At 48.4% G+C, this 18,187-nt stretch overlaps 1 protein-coding gene and 1 long non-coding RNA gene across 3 annotated transcripts in view; one reads left to right on the forward strand and one right to left on the reverse strand.

Annotated features, from left to right (window-relative positions):
* Window positions 1–2,098: 2,098 nt before the first annotated feature.
* Window positions 2,099–8,260, reverse strand: TMEM200C (transmembrane protein 200C). 2 transcript variants are annotated; one of them, XM_072949219.1, is made up of 3 exons: window positions 8,246–8,260; window positions 7,673–8,104; window positions 2,099–4,858 (listed from the first exon to the last, which is right to left on the reverse strand). In XM_072949219.1, the coding sequence occupies exon 3, from the start codon at window positions 4,765–4,767 to the stop codon at window positions 2,902–2,904; it is 1,866 nt and encodes a 621-aa protein (XP_072805320.1). In that variant the 5' UTR covers window positions 4,768–4,858; window positions 7,673–8,104; window positions 8,246–8,260; the 3' UTR covers window positions 2,099–2,901. The 2 variants fall into 2 exon arrangements, with proteins under 2 accessions (XP_072805320.1, XP_072805319.1); XM_072949218.1 differs by lacking the exon at window positions 8,246–8,260 and having other exon boundaries at window positions 7,673–8,176.
* Window positions 8,261–8,376: 116 nt separating this feature from the next.
* Window positions 8,377–18,187, forward strand: part of LOC107033606 (uncharacterized) — a 55,696-nt gene continuing 45,885 nt past the window's right edge. The window contains exon 1 of the long non-coding RNA XR_012063905.1: window positions 8,377–8,576. This is a non-coding gene — a long non-coding RNA (uncharacterized lncRNA). The remainder of the gene's footprint in view (window positions 8,577–18,187) is intronic.

Below are 18,187 nucleotides of genomic sequence, written 5' to 3' on the forward strand. Positions count from 1 at the left end.
ATGCGAACTCCAGCTTTTAACTGGCTGTGCATTCTAACACTTCTCTGAATAGCCCCAAGAATGGTTTCTAGAAAAGGATTCTGCAGGACTCTAAAAATGTAGAAAATATTTTGATGGTCTCCAGAAATGTCAGCTTCAGCTCAGCAACTGCCAGTGGGTACAGATAATCCCCAGCTCTGTGTAAATCCTGGCTCTACCATTTAATGGCTGTGTAACCCAGACAAGAGCTCCATTGTTCTGACCTCAGTGTCTCTGTCTGGAAAGTGGAGATAATAACAACCCCACCTCAACAGAGTTGAGTGAGGATTGAATGAAGAGTCATTGAGACAATATGTATACAGCACGTGGAACAGCACTTGGCCCACAGTGACCAGTGAGTAAAAGTCTAGCCTTATTATTGCAGAAGGTCTCTGCTCCTATGAAAGGGAAGGACTGTGAGCTACTACAGTGGTAATTGCAGAGGATTCCGTCTGAGGTCTGATGAAAGCCCAGCTCCTCCCAAGATTTGGGCTCATCTTTTATCTTCAGGGGAAGAAAATCTAGTGGAATTGCTCAGTGGTCAAGATAGATGGGACTTGATACTGAGCTGAATTAGTTTGCTGAAGTTACTTAATTTCAGGAGGCCTGAGACGGAAGGCTCAAGTCCAGGTTGTGCTGTGCTAGGCGGGCGGGGACTTGGGGGTCAGAGGCGCCCAGAAGGGGATCATTGTGAGCTAGAAGCTTTTATTTAATCTGATTAATACAATGAGGCAATCGGCATTGTTAAGTTGAATCAATGAGTTGGACTGAATTTTCTAAAGTTCGTAAGGTATATTCTGCATGCCACTCTTCAGTTAAACTGAGAGGTACCAGCTTCATTATTTGCTAAAAGTCTTACAGTGCATTCTCTGATGACTAGTAACAGCATTTTAGAGCACTAGAACCTGTTTTTCCTTTTAAACAGCTCATCAGACTTTCTCAGTATATAAGTTGCCCAGTATGCAAGGTAATGGAGAAGAAAAACTTGGAATATTTTTATAAGTGTGATAAAACAACTGTGAGTTGAAATTTAACATGACTTGGAGGTCTGATTATACTTGCTTGTCACTCTTACTAGTGGAAACTCACTTTTGATATGTAGAAGAGCCAAATAAATTAATCCACAGCTTTAAAGTGAATTATTAGCTTAATGAAAATCCAATCTGGGAATAAATTAGGTCCTTTAAAAATTGATTACAGAATGTTACAGTATACAGTAATTTATGAGGTAATATATTCACTCTGCAAAGTTGTGTGTACAAATATGATATGACTATATCCAAGAAAAACAAATACCCTAAATTTACTGGGTCACTGAGACTGGGAAGCTGTGACTTGTTCACGGCTACACAGCTAGCAGATGCCAAAAGCTGGGGTCATCTTACTCTTAAATCTGCACTCTTTCCACTGCGCCCACTGCTTCACCATGGGGACCAATGTGACCACATCTTTGACTGATTTTCCTTGAAAAACAGTATTTCAACCTCCTGCAAAGATAGCCTCAGTTGTGCTTAACTGGAGACCTTGTGTCCAAATGGCTGAGAGCAAGTAACACCATTCCCACGGTGCTCAGTTCACACTCAGAGGAAAACGACATCAGAATGGAACGCTAATTACTGTGTTTGTCTACTGTGCCTGAAAATGAACTGAGTTTTAACAAAATCAAGTGTAAACAATCTACCGTATTATGAAAACATTACCTGTTAGCCTATGTAGGCCGTGGATTCAAGATCAAGAATTTAAAAGCAAAAAGCAAATAGTCAACTCCAAGAGGATGAAAACAGAATATTAAGCCTGATGTTCTGTAAATTCATACTTGGAGGACTGTAGAAGATTACTGTTTATTTAATGTTTCATTCTATTTGAAAGAGAAACTCCCAGATGTCCAATTCCACCCTACATACAAAAATTAAAAATATTCTTGATATTGATTGAGTGAGGATGGCGCTGAGCACTTCGGGGGAAAGTAACTACAATCATGGTAGCAATGTCATAGCGCAGTATTTTAGATTTACCAGTTGAACTGTTGAGTGTTTTACATGTGTTAGAAGCATTAGTTCCACAGTGCAATGAGGCAATATTAAGTTTAACTGTTTGGAAACTTCTTTTATTACAAAAAGATTTTTTTCATATTAATGCTATTTTTGATATAGGTGTGGTAATACTCAGTAAAGTATTGTGACTTTGCTAGAGTGAATTAAGGAATGTAACAGTCCACCCAGATGCTGGCCCCTTCCAGTCTCCAGTAGACACCCTAGTAGCAAAATGTAAATACCCTTTTAAAAAATAAAGAGGCTTTTGGGCAGTTGGATGAGCAGAATGGGGTGAGGGAAGGAAAGTGCTCTTCCCGAACATACTCATGCTTTTGGCTTTGACTTCATTTAGTGATAGCAGTTCTCAGAGAACTGAGGCAAACCACTCTATGCTCTGCAAAAGCATAGGAGGAAAAAAGCTTGTCATTCACAAGCAGCTATGGACAAAACCAGTGGCTGAGTACAGGGTAAGGAAATCAGGGAACTAAAAAAAAAAGTTGGAGTAAAGTGCACAGTTACTGTCAAAAATAGATTATTTTGATCCTAAGAAAATTAAGAGAATTTTATCTAATGAACTAGATTGCTGACCTTTTAATACATTTGGTTTTCATAGAACTTACAATCACCATCGGACATAAAAGACTAGTTTGCGCTTTAAAAAAATTGCTTGGAGTTATTTATCTACAGGAATCTCGTGAACGCAATTCAAGGCTAACATTCTGCAGCTCTTTGGGTAGTGGACGATTGCCTCGGACAAGTCCACAAGGACAGAGGGAACTGTGAAATTCACTGATCCAAGCGGGCATTTCCCCTATTTTCTCACTCTCTTCCCTTCTCCCTCCCTCTTTCCCTAAATGCCAGTACTTTCCAGTTCTCCGTCCTCGACCCCTGAGGTGTGAGACCGGGAAATCATCAAGAGTTTTTCCTTGTTTGTAAACTGCCTCTGCACCGGCTGGGGGGGCTTGGCCGTGGGGGGTTCGTGGCTGGGATGCTCCCCGGGGCTCTGCTCGTCACCCTGGGCAGTGGCAGCCTCTCCGTCCGGACTTTCACTGGCTGCCGCGTCCACAGCCGACTCCAGGGAGGTGCCGGCCTCCCGCAGGGGGGTGTAGCCCTTATTGCAGCAGGACAGGTCATCCGACTGGGAGCTCGGCGAGTGCGGCCTGGCGTGGGGCGAGTGCTGGGGTTGCAGAGCGGGCGAGGAGGAGGCAGCTGGGGCCGGAAGGGACGAGTCCAGGTCTGCGCTGCGCGAGGCGGGCGGGGGCTCGGGGCTCGGAGGCGCCCGGTAGTCCGGGAGCCCGCTGGTGCTGCGGCGCCGCAGGGCCGCGTACCTGCCGGTCCTGGGCAGGCGGCCGCCCTGCCCCCTGCTGGTGCGCGCCGCCGCCGCGCCCGAGGGCTCCTCCAGCTCTCGGGGCGCCCAGCGCGCGCCGCGGAGATCGGTTAAGCTCAGGTCGAGCTCGCCCCGCGGGATCTCCCGGGAGCCGCGCTCCCCAGGCGGCCGCCGCCAGCCGCAGCTCGCGCTCTCCGTGTCCCCGTCCCCGTCGCGGTCGCCTTGCAGAGGCAGCAGTGCGAAGGCGCTCAGTGAGGAGCCCACGAGGGAGCTGGCGGTGCTTGGGCGCCCCCAGCTCTCAGGTGGGCTGTGGGGCGCGGGGCTGCTGACGCTGCTGGCGGCCACAGTAGCGGCGGGGGCGGCGGCTGCCTGGCGACGGCCTGCCACGCCCGATCGCTCGCGGTAGATGCTGTACACGGCTTCCGCCAGGCTCGGCGGCTCCCGCGAGCAGTGCGGGGAGGAGGCCAGATCCGGCGGAGACGCGGTGCCCTGGGTCCCGCCGCCGCCCCCGCCCAGCGCCGCGTGGTGGGGCCACGCGCCCCTGGCCAGCATCGCAGCCGCTCCGAAGGCATCCCCAGCGCTGCCGCAGCCTCCGGGCTTCAGCTCCAGGCCCCGCGCCTGGACGTAGCTGAGGAAGCCGTTGAGCGGCGCGCCCCCGGGGGGCGCTGCGGTGGGGGCGGAGGACGAGGAGGCGGCCGCGGCAGCAGCGGCCGCGGCAGCCGCCAGGTCTTTGGCACGGAGGCTGTGCACGTCGATGACAGTGGAGTAGAGGTCCCTCAGGTTGATGATCTTGGTCTTCTTGTCCCGGTTCTCATGGAGCACGGCGTTGGCGCAAATGAAGAGGAAGATGCCGATGCCCATGATGAGGGGTCCAAAGACCTTGAGCTTGTCGGAGTGCAGGTAGCCAGAGAAGATGCGGAAGAAGAAACCCACTGACGAGGAGGAGGAGGACGACGAAGAGAGGGCGGGGGACCGCGCTGGAGGCGTGCTCCTGGGCGCGCCCACGGAACTGGCATTGACACCGTCTGGAATCCCTGCGTGGTTCCTGGACCGGTTTTTACTGCCACTGCTGCTGCTGCTGTTGGTCATAGTTGGGGCGCGGCGGCCGCTGCCCGCGGGCGGCAGCTGCTTAACTCCCTCCCTGTTGGTCCCATTGGCCTTGGGCCAGTAGCCCACCACGGCCATGGCTATGCCCACCAGCAGCACCAGGATCCCGCAGAGGGCGATGAGCCCGGAAATGGAGCATAGCTTCAGCTTGCCTTTCACCACCACCACGTCGTTCTTTCGCCTCTTTTTGGCTTTCCGCTTGCGCTTGGGGACCTGGCTCGGGGGGCGGAGGGGATCCTGCTTTCTGGCGGAAATCCTCAGCAGGCCTCCGGTGGCGATCATGGCGAGCCAGTGGAACAGGGCTAGACCCTGGGGTGGTGGCCTGTGCAGGGGGGCACCAGCTGCCCACTAGCTGCTCCGCCACTTCCTCCTGCTGCAAAGCAGAGGAAGATAGTCAGAGGGCTTGGCTGCAGCAACATCCCACGCGCTGCCATTGTCCTGCTCCCAGGTCCTACCACGTGTCTGTCCCCCACCCATAACCCGACTGACTGCCGTATGTAGAGACTAGGGGGTGCCATTAATGGATTAGAGAAGGAAAGCACTGTAGGAGATGATAAAACACTTTGAGAGAACGCCTTCTTTCCACCCCCCTCCCATACACCCCCCCAAGGTAATATCCCAGCATAACTCATTTCAAACCTTCCTGGCTGGCAGCCAGTGGAATTCTGACCATTAGTAAAAACCAAACGTGGGGACTCAGAGAAGTAGGTGAGGGCTTTCCTGGCAAAAGCCTTTCCCTTTGTCCCACTGGACAGCTTTCCCAAGGGAGCTGCCACAGAGTTCCAAGTCCCAAACTAGGGGGAGGGCTCTGTCAATGTGGGACCCAAAGTCCCTAAAACAGTCACAAAAGTTACTGTCTTATTAAGACAAAAGGAAATCATTTCACTGGATGAAAATCTGGAGTTAAATCCTGGCAAACGGCTTATTTACCCCAGATAATTAATGGAGTCCATTGCTGGGAGAACACCAGAGATGTCAGTGCTCTATTAATCCCTCCACCAATTGTCTCCTACCTACCACTGTCTTACAGCTCAAGACAAGCAGATCCCTTTCACAGCCGTTTCCTCATTTCTTTTCTGCAACATCTGGACAGCTTCTTGGGGTGGAATATTTAGTTTTAGGTAACTGGTTATGTAACTGCTTTCTTCCTTCTGGCCTCCTCTCCTCTCTCAGAGGAACTCCCTTAAAGGTACCATGTGCTAGATCTCATCAGGGAATCTGAGAAGTCCCCTAGGATCTCCAAGGGAAAGATCTTTTTCTTATGTGGGAAAATTACAATCTTAAAGAAAAAAATTCGGCCATAATAGCTTTCTGACCTCTTATTACTGTGCCAAGAGCACTCTAAGGAATCCAGATATTCAAATGAGTAGGCAATTACTAGGTACAACAATCCACATAATGATGATTTGTGGAATGACGTCTCCCCAAGTGAGAGCTGCTTCCTCATCTTTTTCTCATGAGGTCATTATCAGGAAAGGAGGGTGGTGACAATCAATGGACTGTCTGGTAGGAAGTTTAGTTGTTGATAATAAAACCTGGGTAGGTAAATGCACAGAGGCACCTCTGTGGATGTCTGTCAGCTTCTAAAAATTTCAATCCTGCTGGGTCCCTAGAGTAAACCATTTTCTGTTCCATTGGTTGTGTTCCCTCCTATAATAGAGATGCTAGAATTAAGGGCATTGTATGAATTTGAAAAGGCTTAGGTATCACTCACAATCCTTTGGGTATTTTATCCTTTATAAAATAATTCATGTTTTAGAATAAATTACCTTTTGAAAATGTGGGATTACTTAGGTAGAATTTTGCTTTTAATTGGTGCCTGGGTGAAGAGCTTTGGCCCTTGATTTCCCTCCATTATGCCAAATACAGGCAGGATCTTTTTTCCACTGGTGGAAAAGCAAATGGTAATCAGCTATTTACAATGTTTGCAAATCAGTATCTCCTTGGAGAATTTAGTTGGTTTTCAGTAAGGAGAAATGCTGGGTAGGTTAGAGAGGGGTTAGTAGATTACATCTATAAACCTTTTAAATTTTGTTTTAAGAAGGAGCTGCACCAGTAAGTACAGATTAAGAAAAAACAAACAACCCCCCAAACCTAGAGTATCTTACTGCCCATCCCTCCCCCAATGAGCACATTTATTATACGGTTGTAACATAGAAACTCCTCTTTTAAGTGATCCCTAGACTCCAGCATCTTTAATGGTAATAATCTGGAGATCTGTGATTATTTTAAGAAGGATTTAGAAGCCAGAGATTTTAGAAGCAGCCCAGACTCAGTTGGCATGGTGGCTCTCCCAGAGGAGAGAAGGGCTAATATTTTGTTGGGCATTGATACGGATGCTGGACGTCTTCAGGGAGGAAGGTACACACATGTATTTCTCCTCAGCAAGGCAGCTTTGGCTCTGGGTAGAATGTAAGGAAGATTGGAGTGGATTTCAATCGTTTACAGAAGACCTTTAAAATTAGTTTAATAGCTAGTAATTAACTCCCTAGTTTATTATTCCTTCAGCTCTGTTGAAGCCTGAATGCTTTTATAATGTATCTCTATTTCATGTGAAATACTGACAAAGGTCAGAAGGCAAGGAAGATCCACCTTTGAGGTTTTCTTCATACATAAGGAAAGAAAATAAACTTGGCCTTTGAGGTTGGCTGCCCTAGCAATTTACTGCCTGGTGCTGGTCTTTCCGTGGTTAAGGAATGGAGGATGGGGGAAGCAAAGGAGGGATGTCTAAAAATACAACTGCTTCCAGGAGAGACATTCAAGTTCTCGGCTCATGATGGATTAAGCCCCACTCTGTGTCTTGAGGCTCAGAGCCCGCAGGCTGGGAGCGCCCTGCCCTCCCTGGGACTCAATCCAGGTCCTCGACCCCCGGTCCCTCATTGGCAGGGCAGCGAGCCCCTTGCCCTTCTTTTAGGTCTGTTTATTTATGTTGGAGTCACATGAGTGCAGCAGCTGGGAGTCCGCCTCTGGAGAGAAGACAGGCAGGAGCGAAGTGAGGACAATCCTGAACTCGCTTTTATCTGGGCAGCGCAAGCCGTGTAGCCCGCCCAGGAAAATCACTCTCCTGTACACCCGCGGGGGGGACCGGGGTTCGGGCAGGAGGGCTGGGGAGGGCTGCTCGGGGGCTGGGGACAGACAGAATTTCTCAAAATGGCAGCGCTAGAAGCAAACAATATCGCTCACTTACCCAGGAAGACTGGGGCAGCTCAGGGCTGGCGAACGGGCGCTCGGGCGACACAAAGGAACCATGGAGAAACTTTTTCAGCCCGAGCCGACGGCAGAGCGCAGGGACAGCGCCTTGGGGCCCGCCATCCGAGCGCGGCTCAGCATCCCAGCAGGGGTGAGCGCCCGCCCCAGGTTCGCAGCCCCCTCCGGTGCCAGGGCGGGAGCCATTTCCAAGAGTTTCCATGAAGTGTCAGGTCCTCCGCATCCTGCATCCTGCCTGGAGCCGGTCTCCCCGCCGCCGCCGCCCCTGCTGGTCGCCGTGCCCTCCCGCGGCGCTCCTGGCCAGCCCAGCGCCTCTTTGTGTGGCTGCGGCGCGCCGGGCTCCGCCGGGTGGAGTTGAGCCCGCGGCGGCGGTGGCTTGCGCGGCTCGGGGCGGCCGGACCCGCGGCTGTTGCTAAGAGACCGGAGCCATGACACAGGGAAATTGCTGCCGGATGGCAGTCGGTACCCGGCCCGACTAGGCTGCTCAGGGGCGCACCCGCCCCCCGCCCCGCCCCCTACCTCCTCCAGGCTCCCCCCTCCCCGCCAGCCGCACCTCCACCCGTCTCCCCCTACTTCCTCTCCCGCCGGCGCGCGTCCCCTCGAAAGAACCGCTTCCCCGGGGACCTGGAGGCGCTCGGGAGGCGGAGTAGAGGGCTGGGGCCCGGGGGTGCACGCAGGTTGGGCAGGGCGCGGGGCGCCTCGGCCTCGGTCCTCCCCACCCCCGGAGCGCCCCGGGACTGCCGCCTGCCCTGGCTGGGAGCTTTGTTCTTTTTCTTTCAACTACCTGTCTGAGCAGCGGGCTGGAGGGGGCCCAAAGAAAGGGCTGCTGCTTCCGGAGGGGGCCCGCATCAGCTTCCGAGGGGGCACTCTCGGGGAAGAAAGAGGTAGCGCCCCTGTTTCTCTGCCTCCCTCCCTCCTCGCCTCCTCTCTTCTCTCTCCTCTTTTGTTGCCTCTACTCTTGGACACGACACAGCCTCTGCTGTTTCCCCCCTCCCACTTGGGAGTTTGCAGTGTGGACGCACAGCGAACACAGTAAGTTGTCCCTCAGCGAACTCGGCCAGCCGAGTGGGGCCACCCCCACCAAGCTGTGCGCACCGCGGGGCTGGTGGCAACCTCTGTCTGCTGTCCTCGAGCTCCAGGGAAGCCGGGTTTTGTGGCCGGCCTCCCTAGGACGGCGGCTCCCCCGGAGGCGGGCAGCTGGGGCTTATCGGGGATTAGAATCAACACCGGGGTTCTTCCTCACCAGCCCCTCCTGTGCCGACGCCGTGAGGTAATCAGCAAGCATTAAAAGGAAAACTGTAATTCTCCGGGAATCAGGGTTAGAATCAAAGAGGGGAGGTGGGGGTAGGGAGGCTGTCCAAAGTCCCTACGTCATTGTAAAAAAGCGAGAGGGAGAGAGAAATCCTGTTTCCTAGCTTATCCCTGCCCTTTCAACTGTAAAGTAGAAATGACAGGGAAAAGAGAATTTCAAAGTGGAATTTCCCCGTGGAGAATTGAGAAGAAAGTAAGAAAGATTTCAATTATCTATTGAAATGGGGCAGCCAGGAGTCAGGAAGAAAGAAATGGAAGAGTCAGTGAAGCAAGTGCTCTCTGAACTCTGGGGTCCAGACAAACATTTTAGTGGTAGTGGTGGGGCTGTTGTATATTCTGAGTTATTATGTTTAAGGGTGGGGTGGATGGAACCCACACAGGAGGGCTTTGCTGCCCAGGGTTCCAGTTATAAGGTTGTTCCTCAGGGTACCCAGCATTCACTTGTGTTTAAAGCTAGAGCTTGCACTTTGTAAAAAGAACAATAAAGACCAAACATTTACAGGTTTAAAGAAATAAATGTGGATAGTGATATGTGAGGTGAGTTTGGAGATGGAGGGGCGGATGGAGGAGGAATGTTTCCTCAAAGGAAACCCTGCACCTCCCTGTTTGAAAGGTGGCCTGTGTCACCCTTTGCAAGCAGATAACGAAGCTGGATGGTGATGGGGTTACTCAGAACCCACCTCCTTCCACCTTTGTGTCCCTGCTCAGATTCAAAATGTTAGAAAACAAGCCACAATAAAGGGAAACTTTTCAGTCCCACATCGGGTTTTCTTTCAGAGAGATCCCTGCAAAGGAGAAATAACTTGGTCTAGTTGTCATTTTAAAGGAGTTTTGTTTTGTTTTGTTTTGTTTTTGGCTCCGAGCATCTAGACTCCTTGAATCCCAATGATAATCTGGTGTTTTGCGTGAAGATTGAATCTGAGAACTCATTTCGTTACACAGCTGGCTGCTGAAGCCATGGGTGGTGGCTCCTACCCTTGTGGGCCTCCGTTGGCTGAGCTGTGTAGACAGGAATCATCCTCCAGAACTTCATTAGGACCTGAGGTGGATCAAGCCATTAATAGTTTCAAATTTCTGCATAAATTGTTGTCATCATTTGCACGGTTAAAACTCATTTGAAGGATTTGTGAAAGAATCCTTTTCTAGACAAACAGGTCTTGGGATATATTTTTCTTATATTGATGACTGCAATAAAATTTATGGTTTATTATTAAAAGGCTTCCTTCCAAGTTGAGTTCTTTGGAACTTTGAAATGTTTTCACCTGAGTGCTATCACCTTTGGGAATTTTCTTTGTTTTCAGCTCAGGGTATCGGAGGAAATCAGATCACATCTGTTTCCAGTGGACTCCTTTAGCCTGTCTGTGATAATATAATATCAACATACATTCCCACGGGGGTTCCAACTTCTGTAGTTATTTTTAAAGGACTCGTGATGCTCTTGGCCTTCTGGAGTTATTTTCTTTCTAATTTCACTGGCCTTTCACTTTGGATGATTTCTGAGATTATGGGACACCCCCTTTCATCCTACTGAGGACTGAAGGGCTAAGGCTACCAAATCATAATAACTCACCAGTGTCTCAAGAACTCGGAGCTGAGCACAGCATTCAGAACATGTCATAGGGGAGAGTCATGCAGGCCCAGGGTAAAAAGAAGAGGGGAAAGATTAGCTGAGTTTAGTTGGATTAAATTCTGACCTGAAAGCTTTCATCTGCTCTTTCTTAAAAACAACCTTTATGTAATTTATTCCATTTCATAAGTTATTCACAGTCCATTTACTTCCCTTGATCATGTCATCCACCTGTGCTCCCAGAGCCGTCCAGCAGGAGACCTGGTGGCCTGCCTGCTGCTCTGGGCCACTGATGCCCCTTTGCTCCCCAGGAATGTGCAGTGGGAAAGGGGTTTGCTTGTGGCAGCAGTGTAGCTGCTCTGACCTCTTCCCACACCCTGTTCTCACAGATTATTCAGGCAGTTCAGTGTCATGGGTTCAGGAACGAGTTTGTATCCTTCACAAAGCAGCTACTTAATTTAATTAAATAGATGATGTAATGTTCTCTGCCTCAGTTTCCCCATCTGTAACGGAAATAATGACACATGTCTACATCACGGCATTATTGTAAGTTTAGTTCATGTAAACTAATGCTTAGCACCTGGTAAACACTCAGTACACTTAGCTGTCATCCTTGTCAGGCCAGGCATCTTCTCCCAGCTTGTAAGCCTCACTCTCGCATTCTATTCTTACTCACCAGCATCTCCTGGAGAGGTATCTGCACTCCATTGTTCTGAAATGGAGTTTCAGGATCAGCTTTTGTGACTGAGTGATGCCTGTCCACAAGGCTCAGGCTCAGTGTTGCTCAAGACAGCCCGCTTCCCAGGGGAGAGAAAACACTTTTCCCCCATTGCTATTTTGCTCATTTTTCAATTCCCAGGGTCCCTTCATTTCAGTTTGTTTGAGAACCTAGATCGCATACTCAGGTCACTCTAGAGTCAAATTTGGAATTTGGGAAGACAAGACCAAGAAGACATCCTTCAGACTGGAAGTTTGAGGATTTCACAGAAAAGACTCTTGAGTTTATAGCATCTCTATAGCAGAAGAAGGAAACAGCTATCCTGAGGTTAAACACAGGGCACCAAATACCTCACTCCTTGTCTTTCCTTCTTTCCTTCGTGCGCCTACCAGTAAAAAACATGACAAACAAAAGCATGACCAAAGAAAACAGTAAACTCAGCCCTAGCCAATAAAATCTTACACGCACAGATGCTCAAAAACTCTGTTGTTTACCTGAAATTCATATTTCACTGGGCACTGTCTCCTACCTGCAAACCCACTGTTACATACCTTGGTAGCCTCACAATTTTTTCACGGCACAGGCAAGGGTAAAAGAGCTGATAAAACAGAAAATACGAGCTGCAACAGTGGGTTAAAGCCCCATTCATTTCTTTAGGAAGAGAACAGACAGGAAAAGAAAACACCTAGCAGAGCCTGGATGGAGCAAGAGAACTTAGAAAACTCAAGGACGGCATTTCCACACTTGCTGCTCTTGGCCTTCGGGTTTCTCAGTGAGAGATTACGTGGTTTGTGTTTCTAGCCCTTCCCTGTGGAACATAGCTGTGCCAGTGGGACAGATGCCTGCCTCTGCCTCCAGTCCCTGGAGTCCCACAAATGACCCCATGAGAGAAAGATCTCAGCATCACTTTCAAGAACTTCTGTTTGGAAACAAAGGGTAAAGTCATGCTGTGTCAAGGTTAAGAGCAAGCCCGTTCTTATGCATCTGAAAGGTATCAGAATTCAAGCCCAAATGCTTCCAACCACAGAGGAAAGGAAATGACAAAACTTCTGGGGAGCGTTCCTTCGAATACATCAGACAGGGGCCTCTACCTCCATTCCAGGCAAAGGGCCTGTGGCAAAGACAGCTCTCACTTTCTGCCTTCAGCCCCATTCGTTCTTAATTTTGCAAATCACCAAGCTCTGGAGACCTACCAGGGGTTGTTTTCTCTAATAAGTAGGTTCATTTTTGTACACTCGATTTCTCCCTATGCCCAGCAGTCTCTGCTGTTTTCCATGTACACCATCAAAGCTGGATTGTGTGCCTTAGAAAATAATTGAGGTCTGAAATGAGAAACCAGGGTGTGTTTGCAGGCCTGAAAGCAGATCAGAGCCCAGCTTGGAAAGGGCTTTGCAGAGACGGCTCCATCAGCGGTCAGCCAAGAGGAGACTCAACAGCTAAATTTGCTCTGTGTCCCCAAAGCATGTCCTACGTGTCCACACTGACGCCACTTCTGTCATTTCTTATAATCCACAAGCACTCTGGACAGAAGATTTGCCCTACTGAGAACTAACAGAAACTCACATGTCCGAGTGCCTTTCAAAATTAATTGTGATGTGAGCTGCTGTGAGTACTCAGCAGGAAAGGAGAAACACACAGGCAAGGAACTCATTTTCAAAAGTAAAGAAACATAAGATTCCAGGATGAAGGCTTGGGTGACAGGTCTCTGAGTCATCCCAAAAGCATGTTCTTAGACGCCTCTGGTATGCCCAGTTCTTTGATTCTTGCACTGATTCACTCCACAAATATTTACTGAGTAGCTGCTGTGTTATAGTTACTCTTCTAGGCACCAAGGGAGAGTGGTGAACAGTGTAAACCAGGTCCCTCTCTGGAGTGGGGAGATGTGGCAGGGAATGAACAAGTAAACGAAGCAAGGATTTTTCAGAACTTGATGAGTGTCGTGAGCAAATTAAAAGAGGGCACTGTGACTGCTGAGGGGCTGCAAGAGAGAATCATTTCGACTGGGGGTTCAGGGAAGGCCCTGCCAAGGAGTAACATTTGCACTGAAGGCTGGAAGGAGCTGACCATTTGAGCATATTCCTGGGACAAGGGAAGATGAGGGGACACAGCTCGCCCAGCCTGTGACTGAGTTAGGTTCATTAAAAAATAATTAGTGACCAATGCGAGGCAAGAGGGTAGAGGACTTTTTAAAAAATTTATTATTATTATTATTATTATTTTTTTTTAATAGAAGGACTAGGGATTGAACCCAGGACCTGTGCATGCTGAGCGTGCACTCTACCACTGGGCTATACCCTTCCCCAGAGGACTTTAGGAGAAATGATCACTGGGGAGAAAAACTAGTTAAGGACTAGCTCGTGCATTTGGACCCTTCCACCGACCTGGAATGGATCTGGGGAAGTGGAGCAAAGGTGGAGAGGTAGGCACTGGGCAGTAATGATGTGGGCTTAACCTCTCTGATGGGCGCAAGGGGCCCAGGGAGTAGGGGCCAAGCATGCCGTTGACAGGGATGTTAAGATGCTCGGAATGGGGAGGGACCTTCGGGTACCCTAGTCCCTTGCTCCTCGTTGTGTGGTCTGTGGACTGGCAGCATCAGCATCACCTGGGAGCTCATTAGAAATGCAGAATCCTGGGCTCCGTCCCAAACCTGCTGAGTCAGAATCTGCACTTTAACAAGATGCCCAGATGATCTGGGTGCACATTACACTCTGAGAACCACTGCCGCAGCCCAGTCCTCTCATTTGAGGGATGAGGGATCAGAATTCACCTAGTCCCCATTGTGTGCTTACATGTGTGAGAGAAGGAGAGAGAATGTTGCTTTTAACTGTTGGTTTCTAAGAGTGCGCCGGGGGTATCTGACACCTGTGGGCAAATGTGCGTTTCTTACATAGGACAGCAGCATGGTATTTAGCCCAGATGGAAGAGGAAATGAACACTCAGTGGCTTTTGCAGGTGTATGCATCTGTCTGGGAAATGGGTTTGGCAGGTGTGAGGCCCAGTCCAGCTATCTGAAAGGTCAGGTGTTCTCTGCTCTTAGATTATTCTTTGAATTCAGGCCATTTATACTCCAGTAACTCTGTCCCTTCTAGTTGTGATACTAGATGTACTGTTTGACACCTGCGTGTCTGAGTGTAGTGGTATTGTCTGACTCTTCTCTTTTAAGGTGGTTGTGGGGAAGAAATGAAATCACCAGGGAAGCTTGGAGAAGCAGTTGTGGGGAAGAGGCCTGCTGGTCCCCCATCATTTCCACCACCCGAAAAAGCACTCCTAAATGAACGTATAGAAGTGAAAACTGAGTACTTGCTATAAAAATGTTCCCCATTCGGCCACATCATGGTCCCTAAGCCTATTCTGTACAGAAATTTTGGAGCTGCCAGGGTAGGTGTTGCGTTGAGGCTGGGAAAGCATTATCCACATGTTAGTGGTGGTGGTGATAATGGTGACTCTGCCTAGAGGGCTCATTACATGTTGGGGACCAGAGATGCAATGGAGGCAGAAGCTTTCTACACAGTTTGGGTCAGATCCCAAAGACAGGGAGAGCTTCCCAGAGTGCTTTGCGGTTTGGAATGAGTCTCAGGCAGGCGACAGTGGCGCCCACTCTCTCACCTCTTCTGAGCTGCAACACTCCTGGAGTAACTGTATTTTGAGGCTGGCCTGGGTTTCCTCGATCTCACACTGGGGCCATTGCAACGATCATGGGAAGCCCCCAGTTTGCTTCATGATTCAGGACTTCAGGTCGGGGCCCTGGCATTACCTCACTCTGTTTTGGAATCCCCGCTGCTGAGTTATTGAACATGTAACTATGGAATCTTAATGTCTGGGGCTCACAATCGTGAGAAGGCCAAAGAGGAATTCATTTCACATTTGAAGGAGGTACCACCCAGTTATTTTTTTTATTATACGGCCCTTTCGGATGACCCTGCTGCAACAACTATAATACATTCATATTCTTTCAGTGTATAAATACAGTCCTAGCAAAAGAGAAGATGGCCTGCTCCAAATAAGGATCCGAAAGCACATGTGTGTCTAGTACATCAAACCAGCACTGATGGAATATTTTTACCCAGTGAGACTCTTCCGATCTAATCAGGACCACAAAAGAAGTTACGTGATTAAAATGGGCTCAGTCATATTAATATAAATTTTTTTCTGAAGAGGAGAAGCACACATTTTCCACACTAAATTTAATTTTGAATTTCTATCAAATCTTACAATAATATTAGCTGGTTTTTTATTCTGAAGAAGACAGAATTATCGTTACGTCAGAAAAGCATCACAAATACTTGCTAGCGAGAAAGAGGCCAACGTGACTCCTTGACAGGTGAAGTCAAGTGATGACACAGCTTGTTACAGAGCTGAAATATTGTATAGTATATTGGAAAATGAGATGCAGAAAAAGCAGAGATAATGCTTTTTAGGTCTGGTCTGTATTATTCTCCAAAGCCACTTCCTCCAAGGATTAGGGCTCGGCTGCAGAAAGATCTGTAGAGCTCTGAACATTCACAGCAGATCATGTAAGAGCTGAGTATATTCAGCTCACCAGAGTGAGGCTGTGCCGCAGATTTCCTTCAGATTCCTCCCAATCACTTAGACCTTCTGGCTTTTGATGACATTAATATTAATGAGATGAGATAAAAATGATCCTTTCTGGAAATTTGATACCAATCAATGTTACAGCTCTATATTTTGACCAAGGAAAGATGTTTTTCCTATTTTCACGGATAAGTATATTACCATCAGGACTGCGAGTCCACAACCCCAGGGAGGAGAATGAGAAGAGATGGTCATTTGCAAGGGTCACTTTAAGAGCGTAGGCATCCGAACGTATGTTTAATGGCTTACTTCAGAAGTACTAGAACTCAGAGAGTATCTACAGCTTCCCTTTGTAAGCAGTAGAGGAATCTCTCCAGGAGTCTATGAAGGCTGAGGACACAGGTCGCGGGTTGGGGGGTGCTGGGCAGGACAAGGAGTCCTGCTTCCCAAGTCAGAGGAAGTTACAATTACAAAGCTCTAGGGATTCCATCAGTGGAACTGGCTCTCTGGTTTTCAGTGCCTGTCGCTACTGGCATGTAGTGACATCAAAAAGTCAGCTAGTCTTCCCATCTCTGAGCAAGGCGGGGTTCCAGACCACGTCAAAATGATCATTTCTGTACCTGTTTCCTGGGTGATCCTTCACCTCACAAGGTGAGGTGGAGACTGAAAACGTCCTATTTATTTAAGGGATGTGGAAAGTCAAACTAGATAGTTTGATTCCCTCTTTGCTTTTGCAGTCATAAAAATCTCAAGGGCATATTGCATAACCTCTTGGACATAATACATATTAATGCAGTATTTAAATGATGCATAATGTTGAAGAGTTGGTATTGAGTGATGTGATTTGAAGAAAGTACTAGATGGCTTTTAAAGATTCCTTCCTGCTTTCTGGTCCGTGGTAGTCTCCCATAAAGCTGTGGAAACGGGAGCTGGGTCATTTCTGTAATGTTCATGAGGCCACTGCGTTTTCTAGAAACCCTGACTTATACAAAATGTAGTACAATTACAATGTCCCCAAAACACAAGCTATTGGGTTTGGTTTTATACCGCTCTGGACTTTGCCCCCACTTGGATTAGTGATTCTCAGACTTCTTCAGGAGGTGGGATATTTGAAAATCTCAGAGCTCTCCTTGGAAGGTTTTGAGATACCAAACAGAATAAATTTGTGTATTGTTTTCCATTGAATCACAAGCCCTCTAACATTAGACTCTTATACGGGAATATAGTACGCATCACATATTGGAGGAGTGCTCGTGGGAGGAAACCTTAGAGCTGTGGACCTTTGTCTGATGACATTTTTTTTCCCCTAAAAATTGGGAAAGAACACAGTCATTTATTTGAGCCATGGGACACTCTGACCTAGTTACAAACACCAGTATTCTCCAAGAATATAATTTTTAAAACACGGGCTTAGCAATCACGATGGTCAGATAGCTAAGAATCTGTCTTCTGCCATTATTTTTGCTTTGGCCACTTAACATGTTGACTCTCAGGACCACACTGCAAATGCATACCTGTTTCTGATTCTCTGTTCTGCCACACTGCTTTTCAGGTTTCTCTAGCTCATTAACTACCTTGTTTCTCTGGACAATACCCCAGAGGTATTAGTGGGCACTTTTTCCCAGTTGAATCTATTTTTTAAAATTTCCTAGTGCATTTTCTTTATCCAAGCAAATCGTTTGCCATCATTTCTGTATCCTTAGAGGTGTCTATGACACCTCCTTGGTTTTGTGTCAGCATTAGTTAGGGTGCTGTTTACTGCCTTCTCCTGATCATTAGTGAACTCGGGTGAGGTTCAGGCTCACCAGGGGAATTTCCCTTCTGGTTATTTGTATTCCACACCTCACTGTCCTCAAAGGGACAAGCACCTCAGGCTTGTATTGTTTGAAGACAGAGAAAGGGTTCAACCCACACAGAGTTCAGCTTTGAAGAAACATTTTGTGAAGTCTCTCTCTACCTAAATCAGGTAGTAAGCTCACGTCCAATTCTAACAGCCGTCTCTGTTTCTAGCTGCGGGATGGTATCAGGAGTGTTCAGTCCACAGATTATCTCACACTTTTTCATCACAGGCTCTCTGTATGAGGTGGGTGACGGGGGACTAGCTGTTTGTAAAGTTCTCTAGGAGGCTTTCCGGGGGGGGGGGGGGTCCTGCCTCCAGCCCCCACTCTTGAAGGATTCAGGCAAGAGGATCATCAGCCTCTGGAGGGAAGCCTTTCTTCCTCACTCTCCAGCCTCTCCAGCCTCCCTTTACTTCTCAGCAGGCCTGGGGATGGCACTTAACTGCTTCTCTTAGTGAGTAGCCAAGTAGCCGCCACCATCCATCCCATCTCCTCCTGGGGATTTTTCTCTCCCAAACTCATTCTCAG

This window comes from Vicugna pacos, chromosome 24, assembly GCF_048564905.1.
Source record: "Vicugna pacos chromosome 24, VicPac4, whole genome shotgun sequence".
In the NCBI taxonomy this organism is placed as follows: Eukaryota; Metazoa; Chordata; class Mammalia; order Artiodactyla; family Camelidae; genus Vicugna; species Vicugna pacos.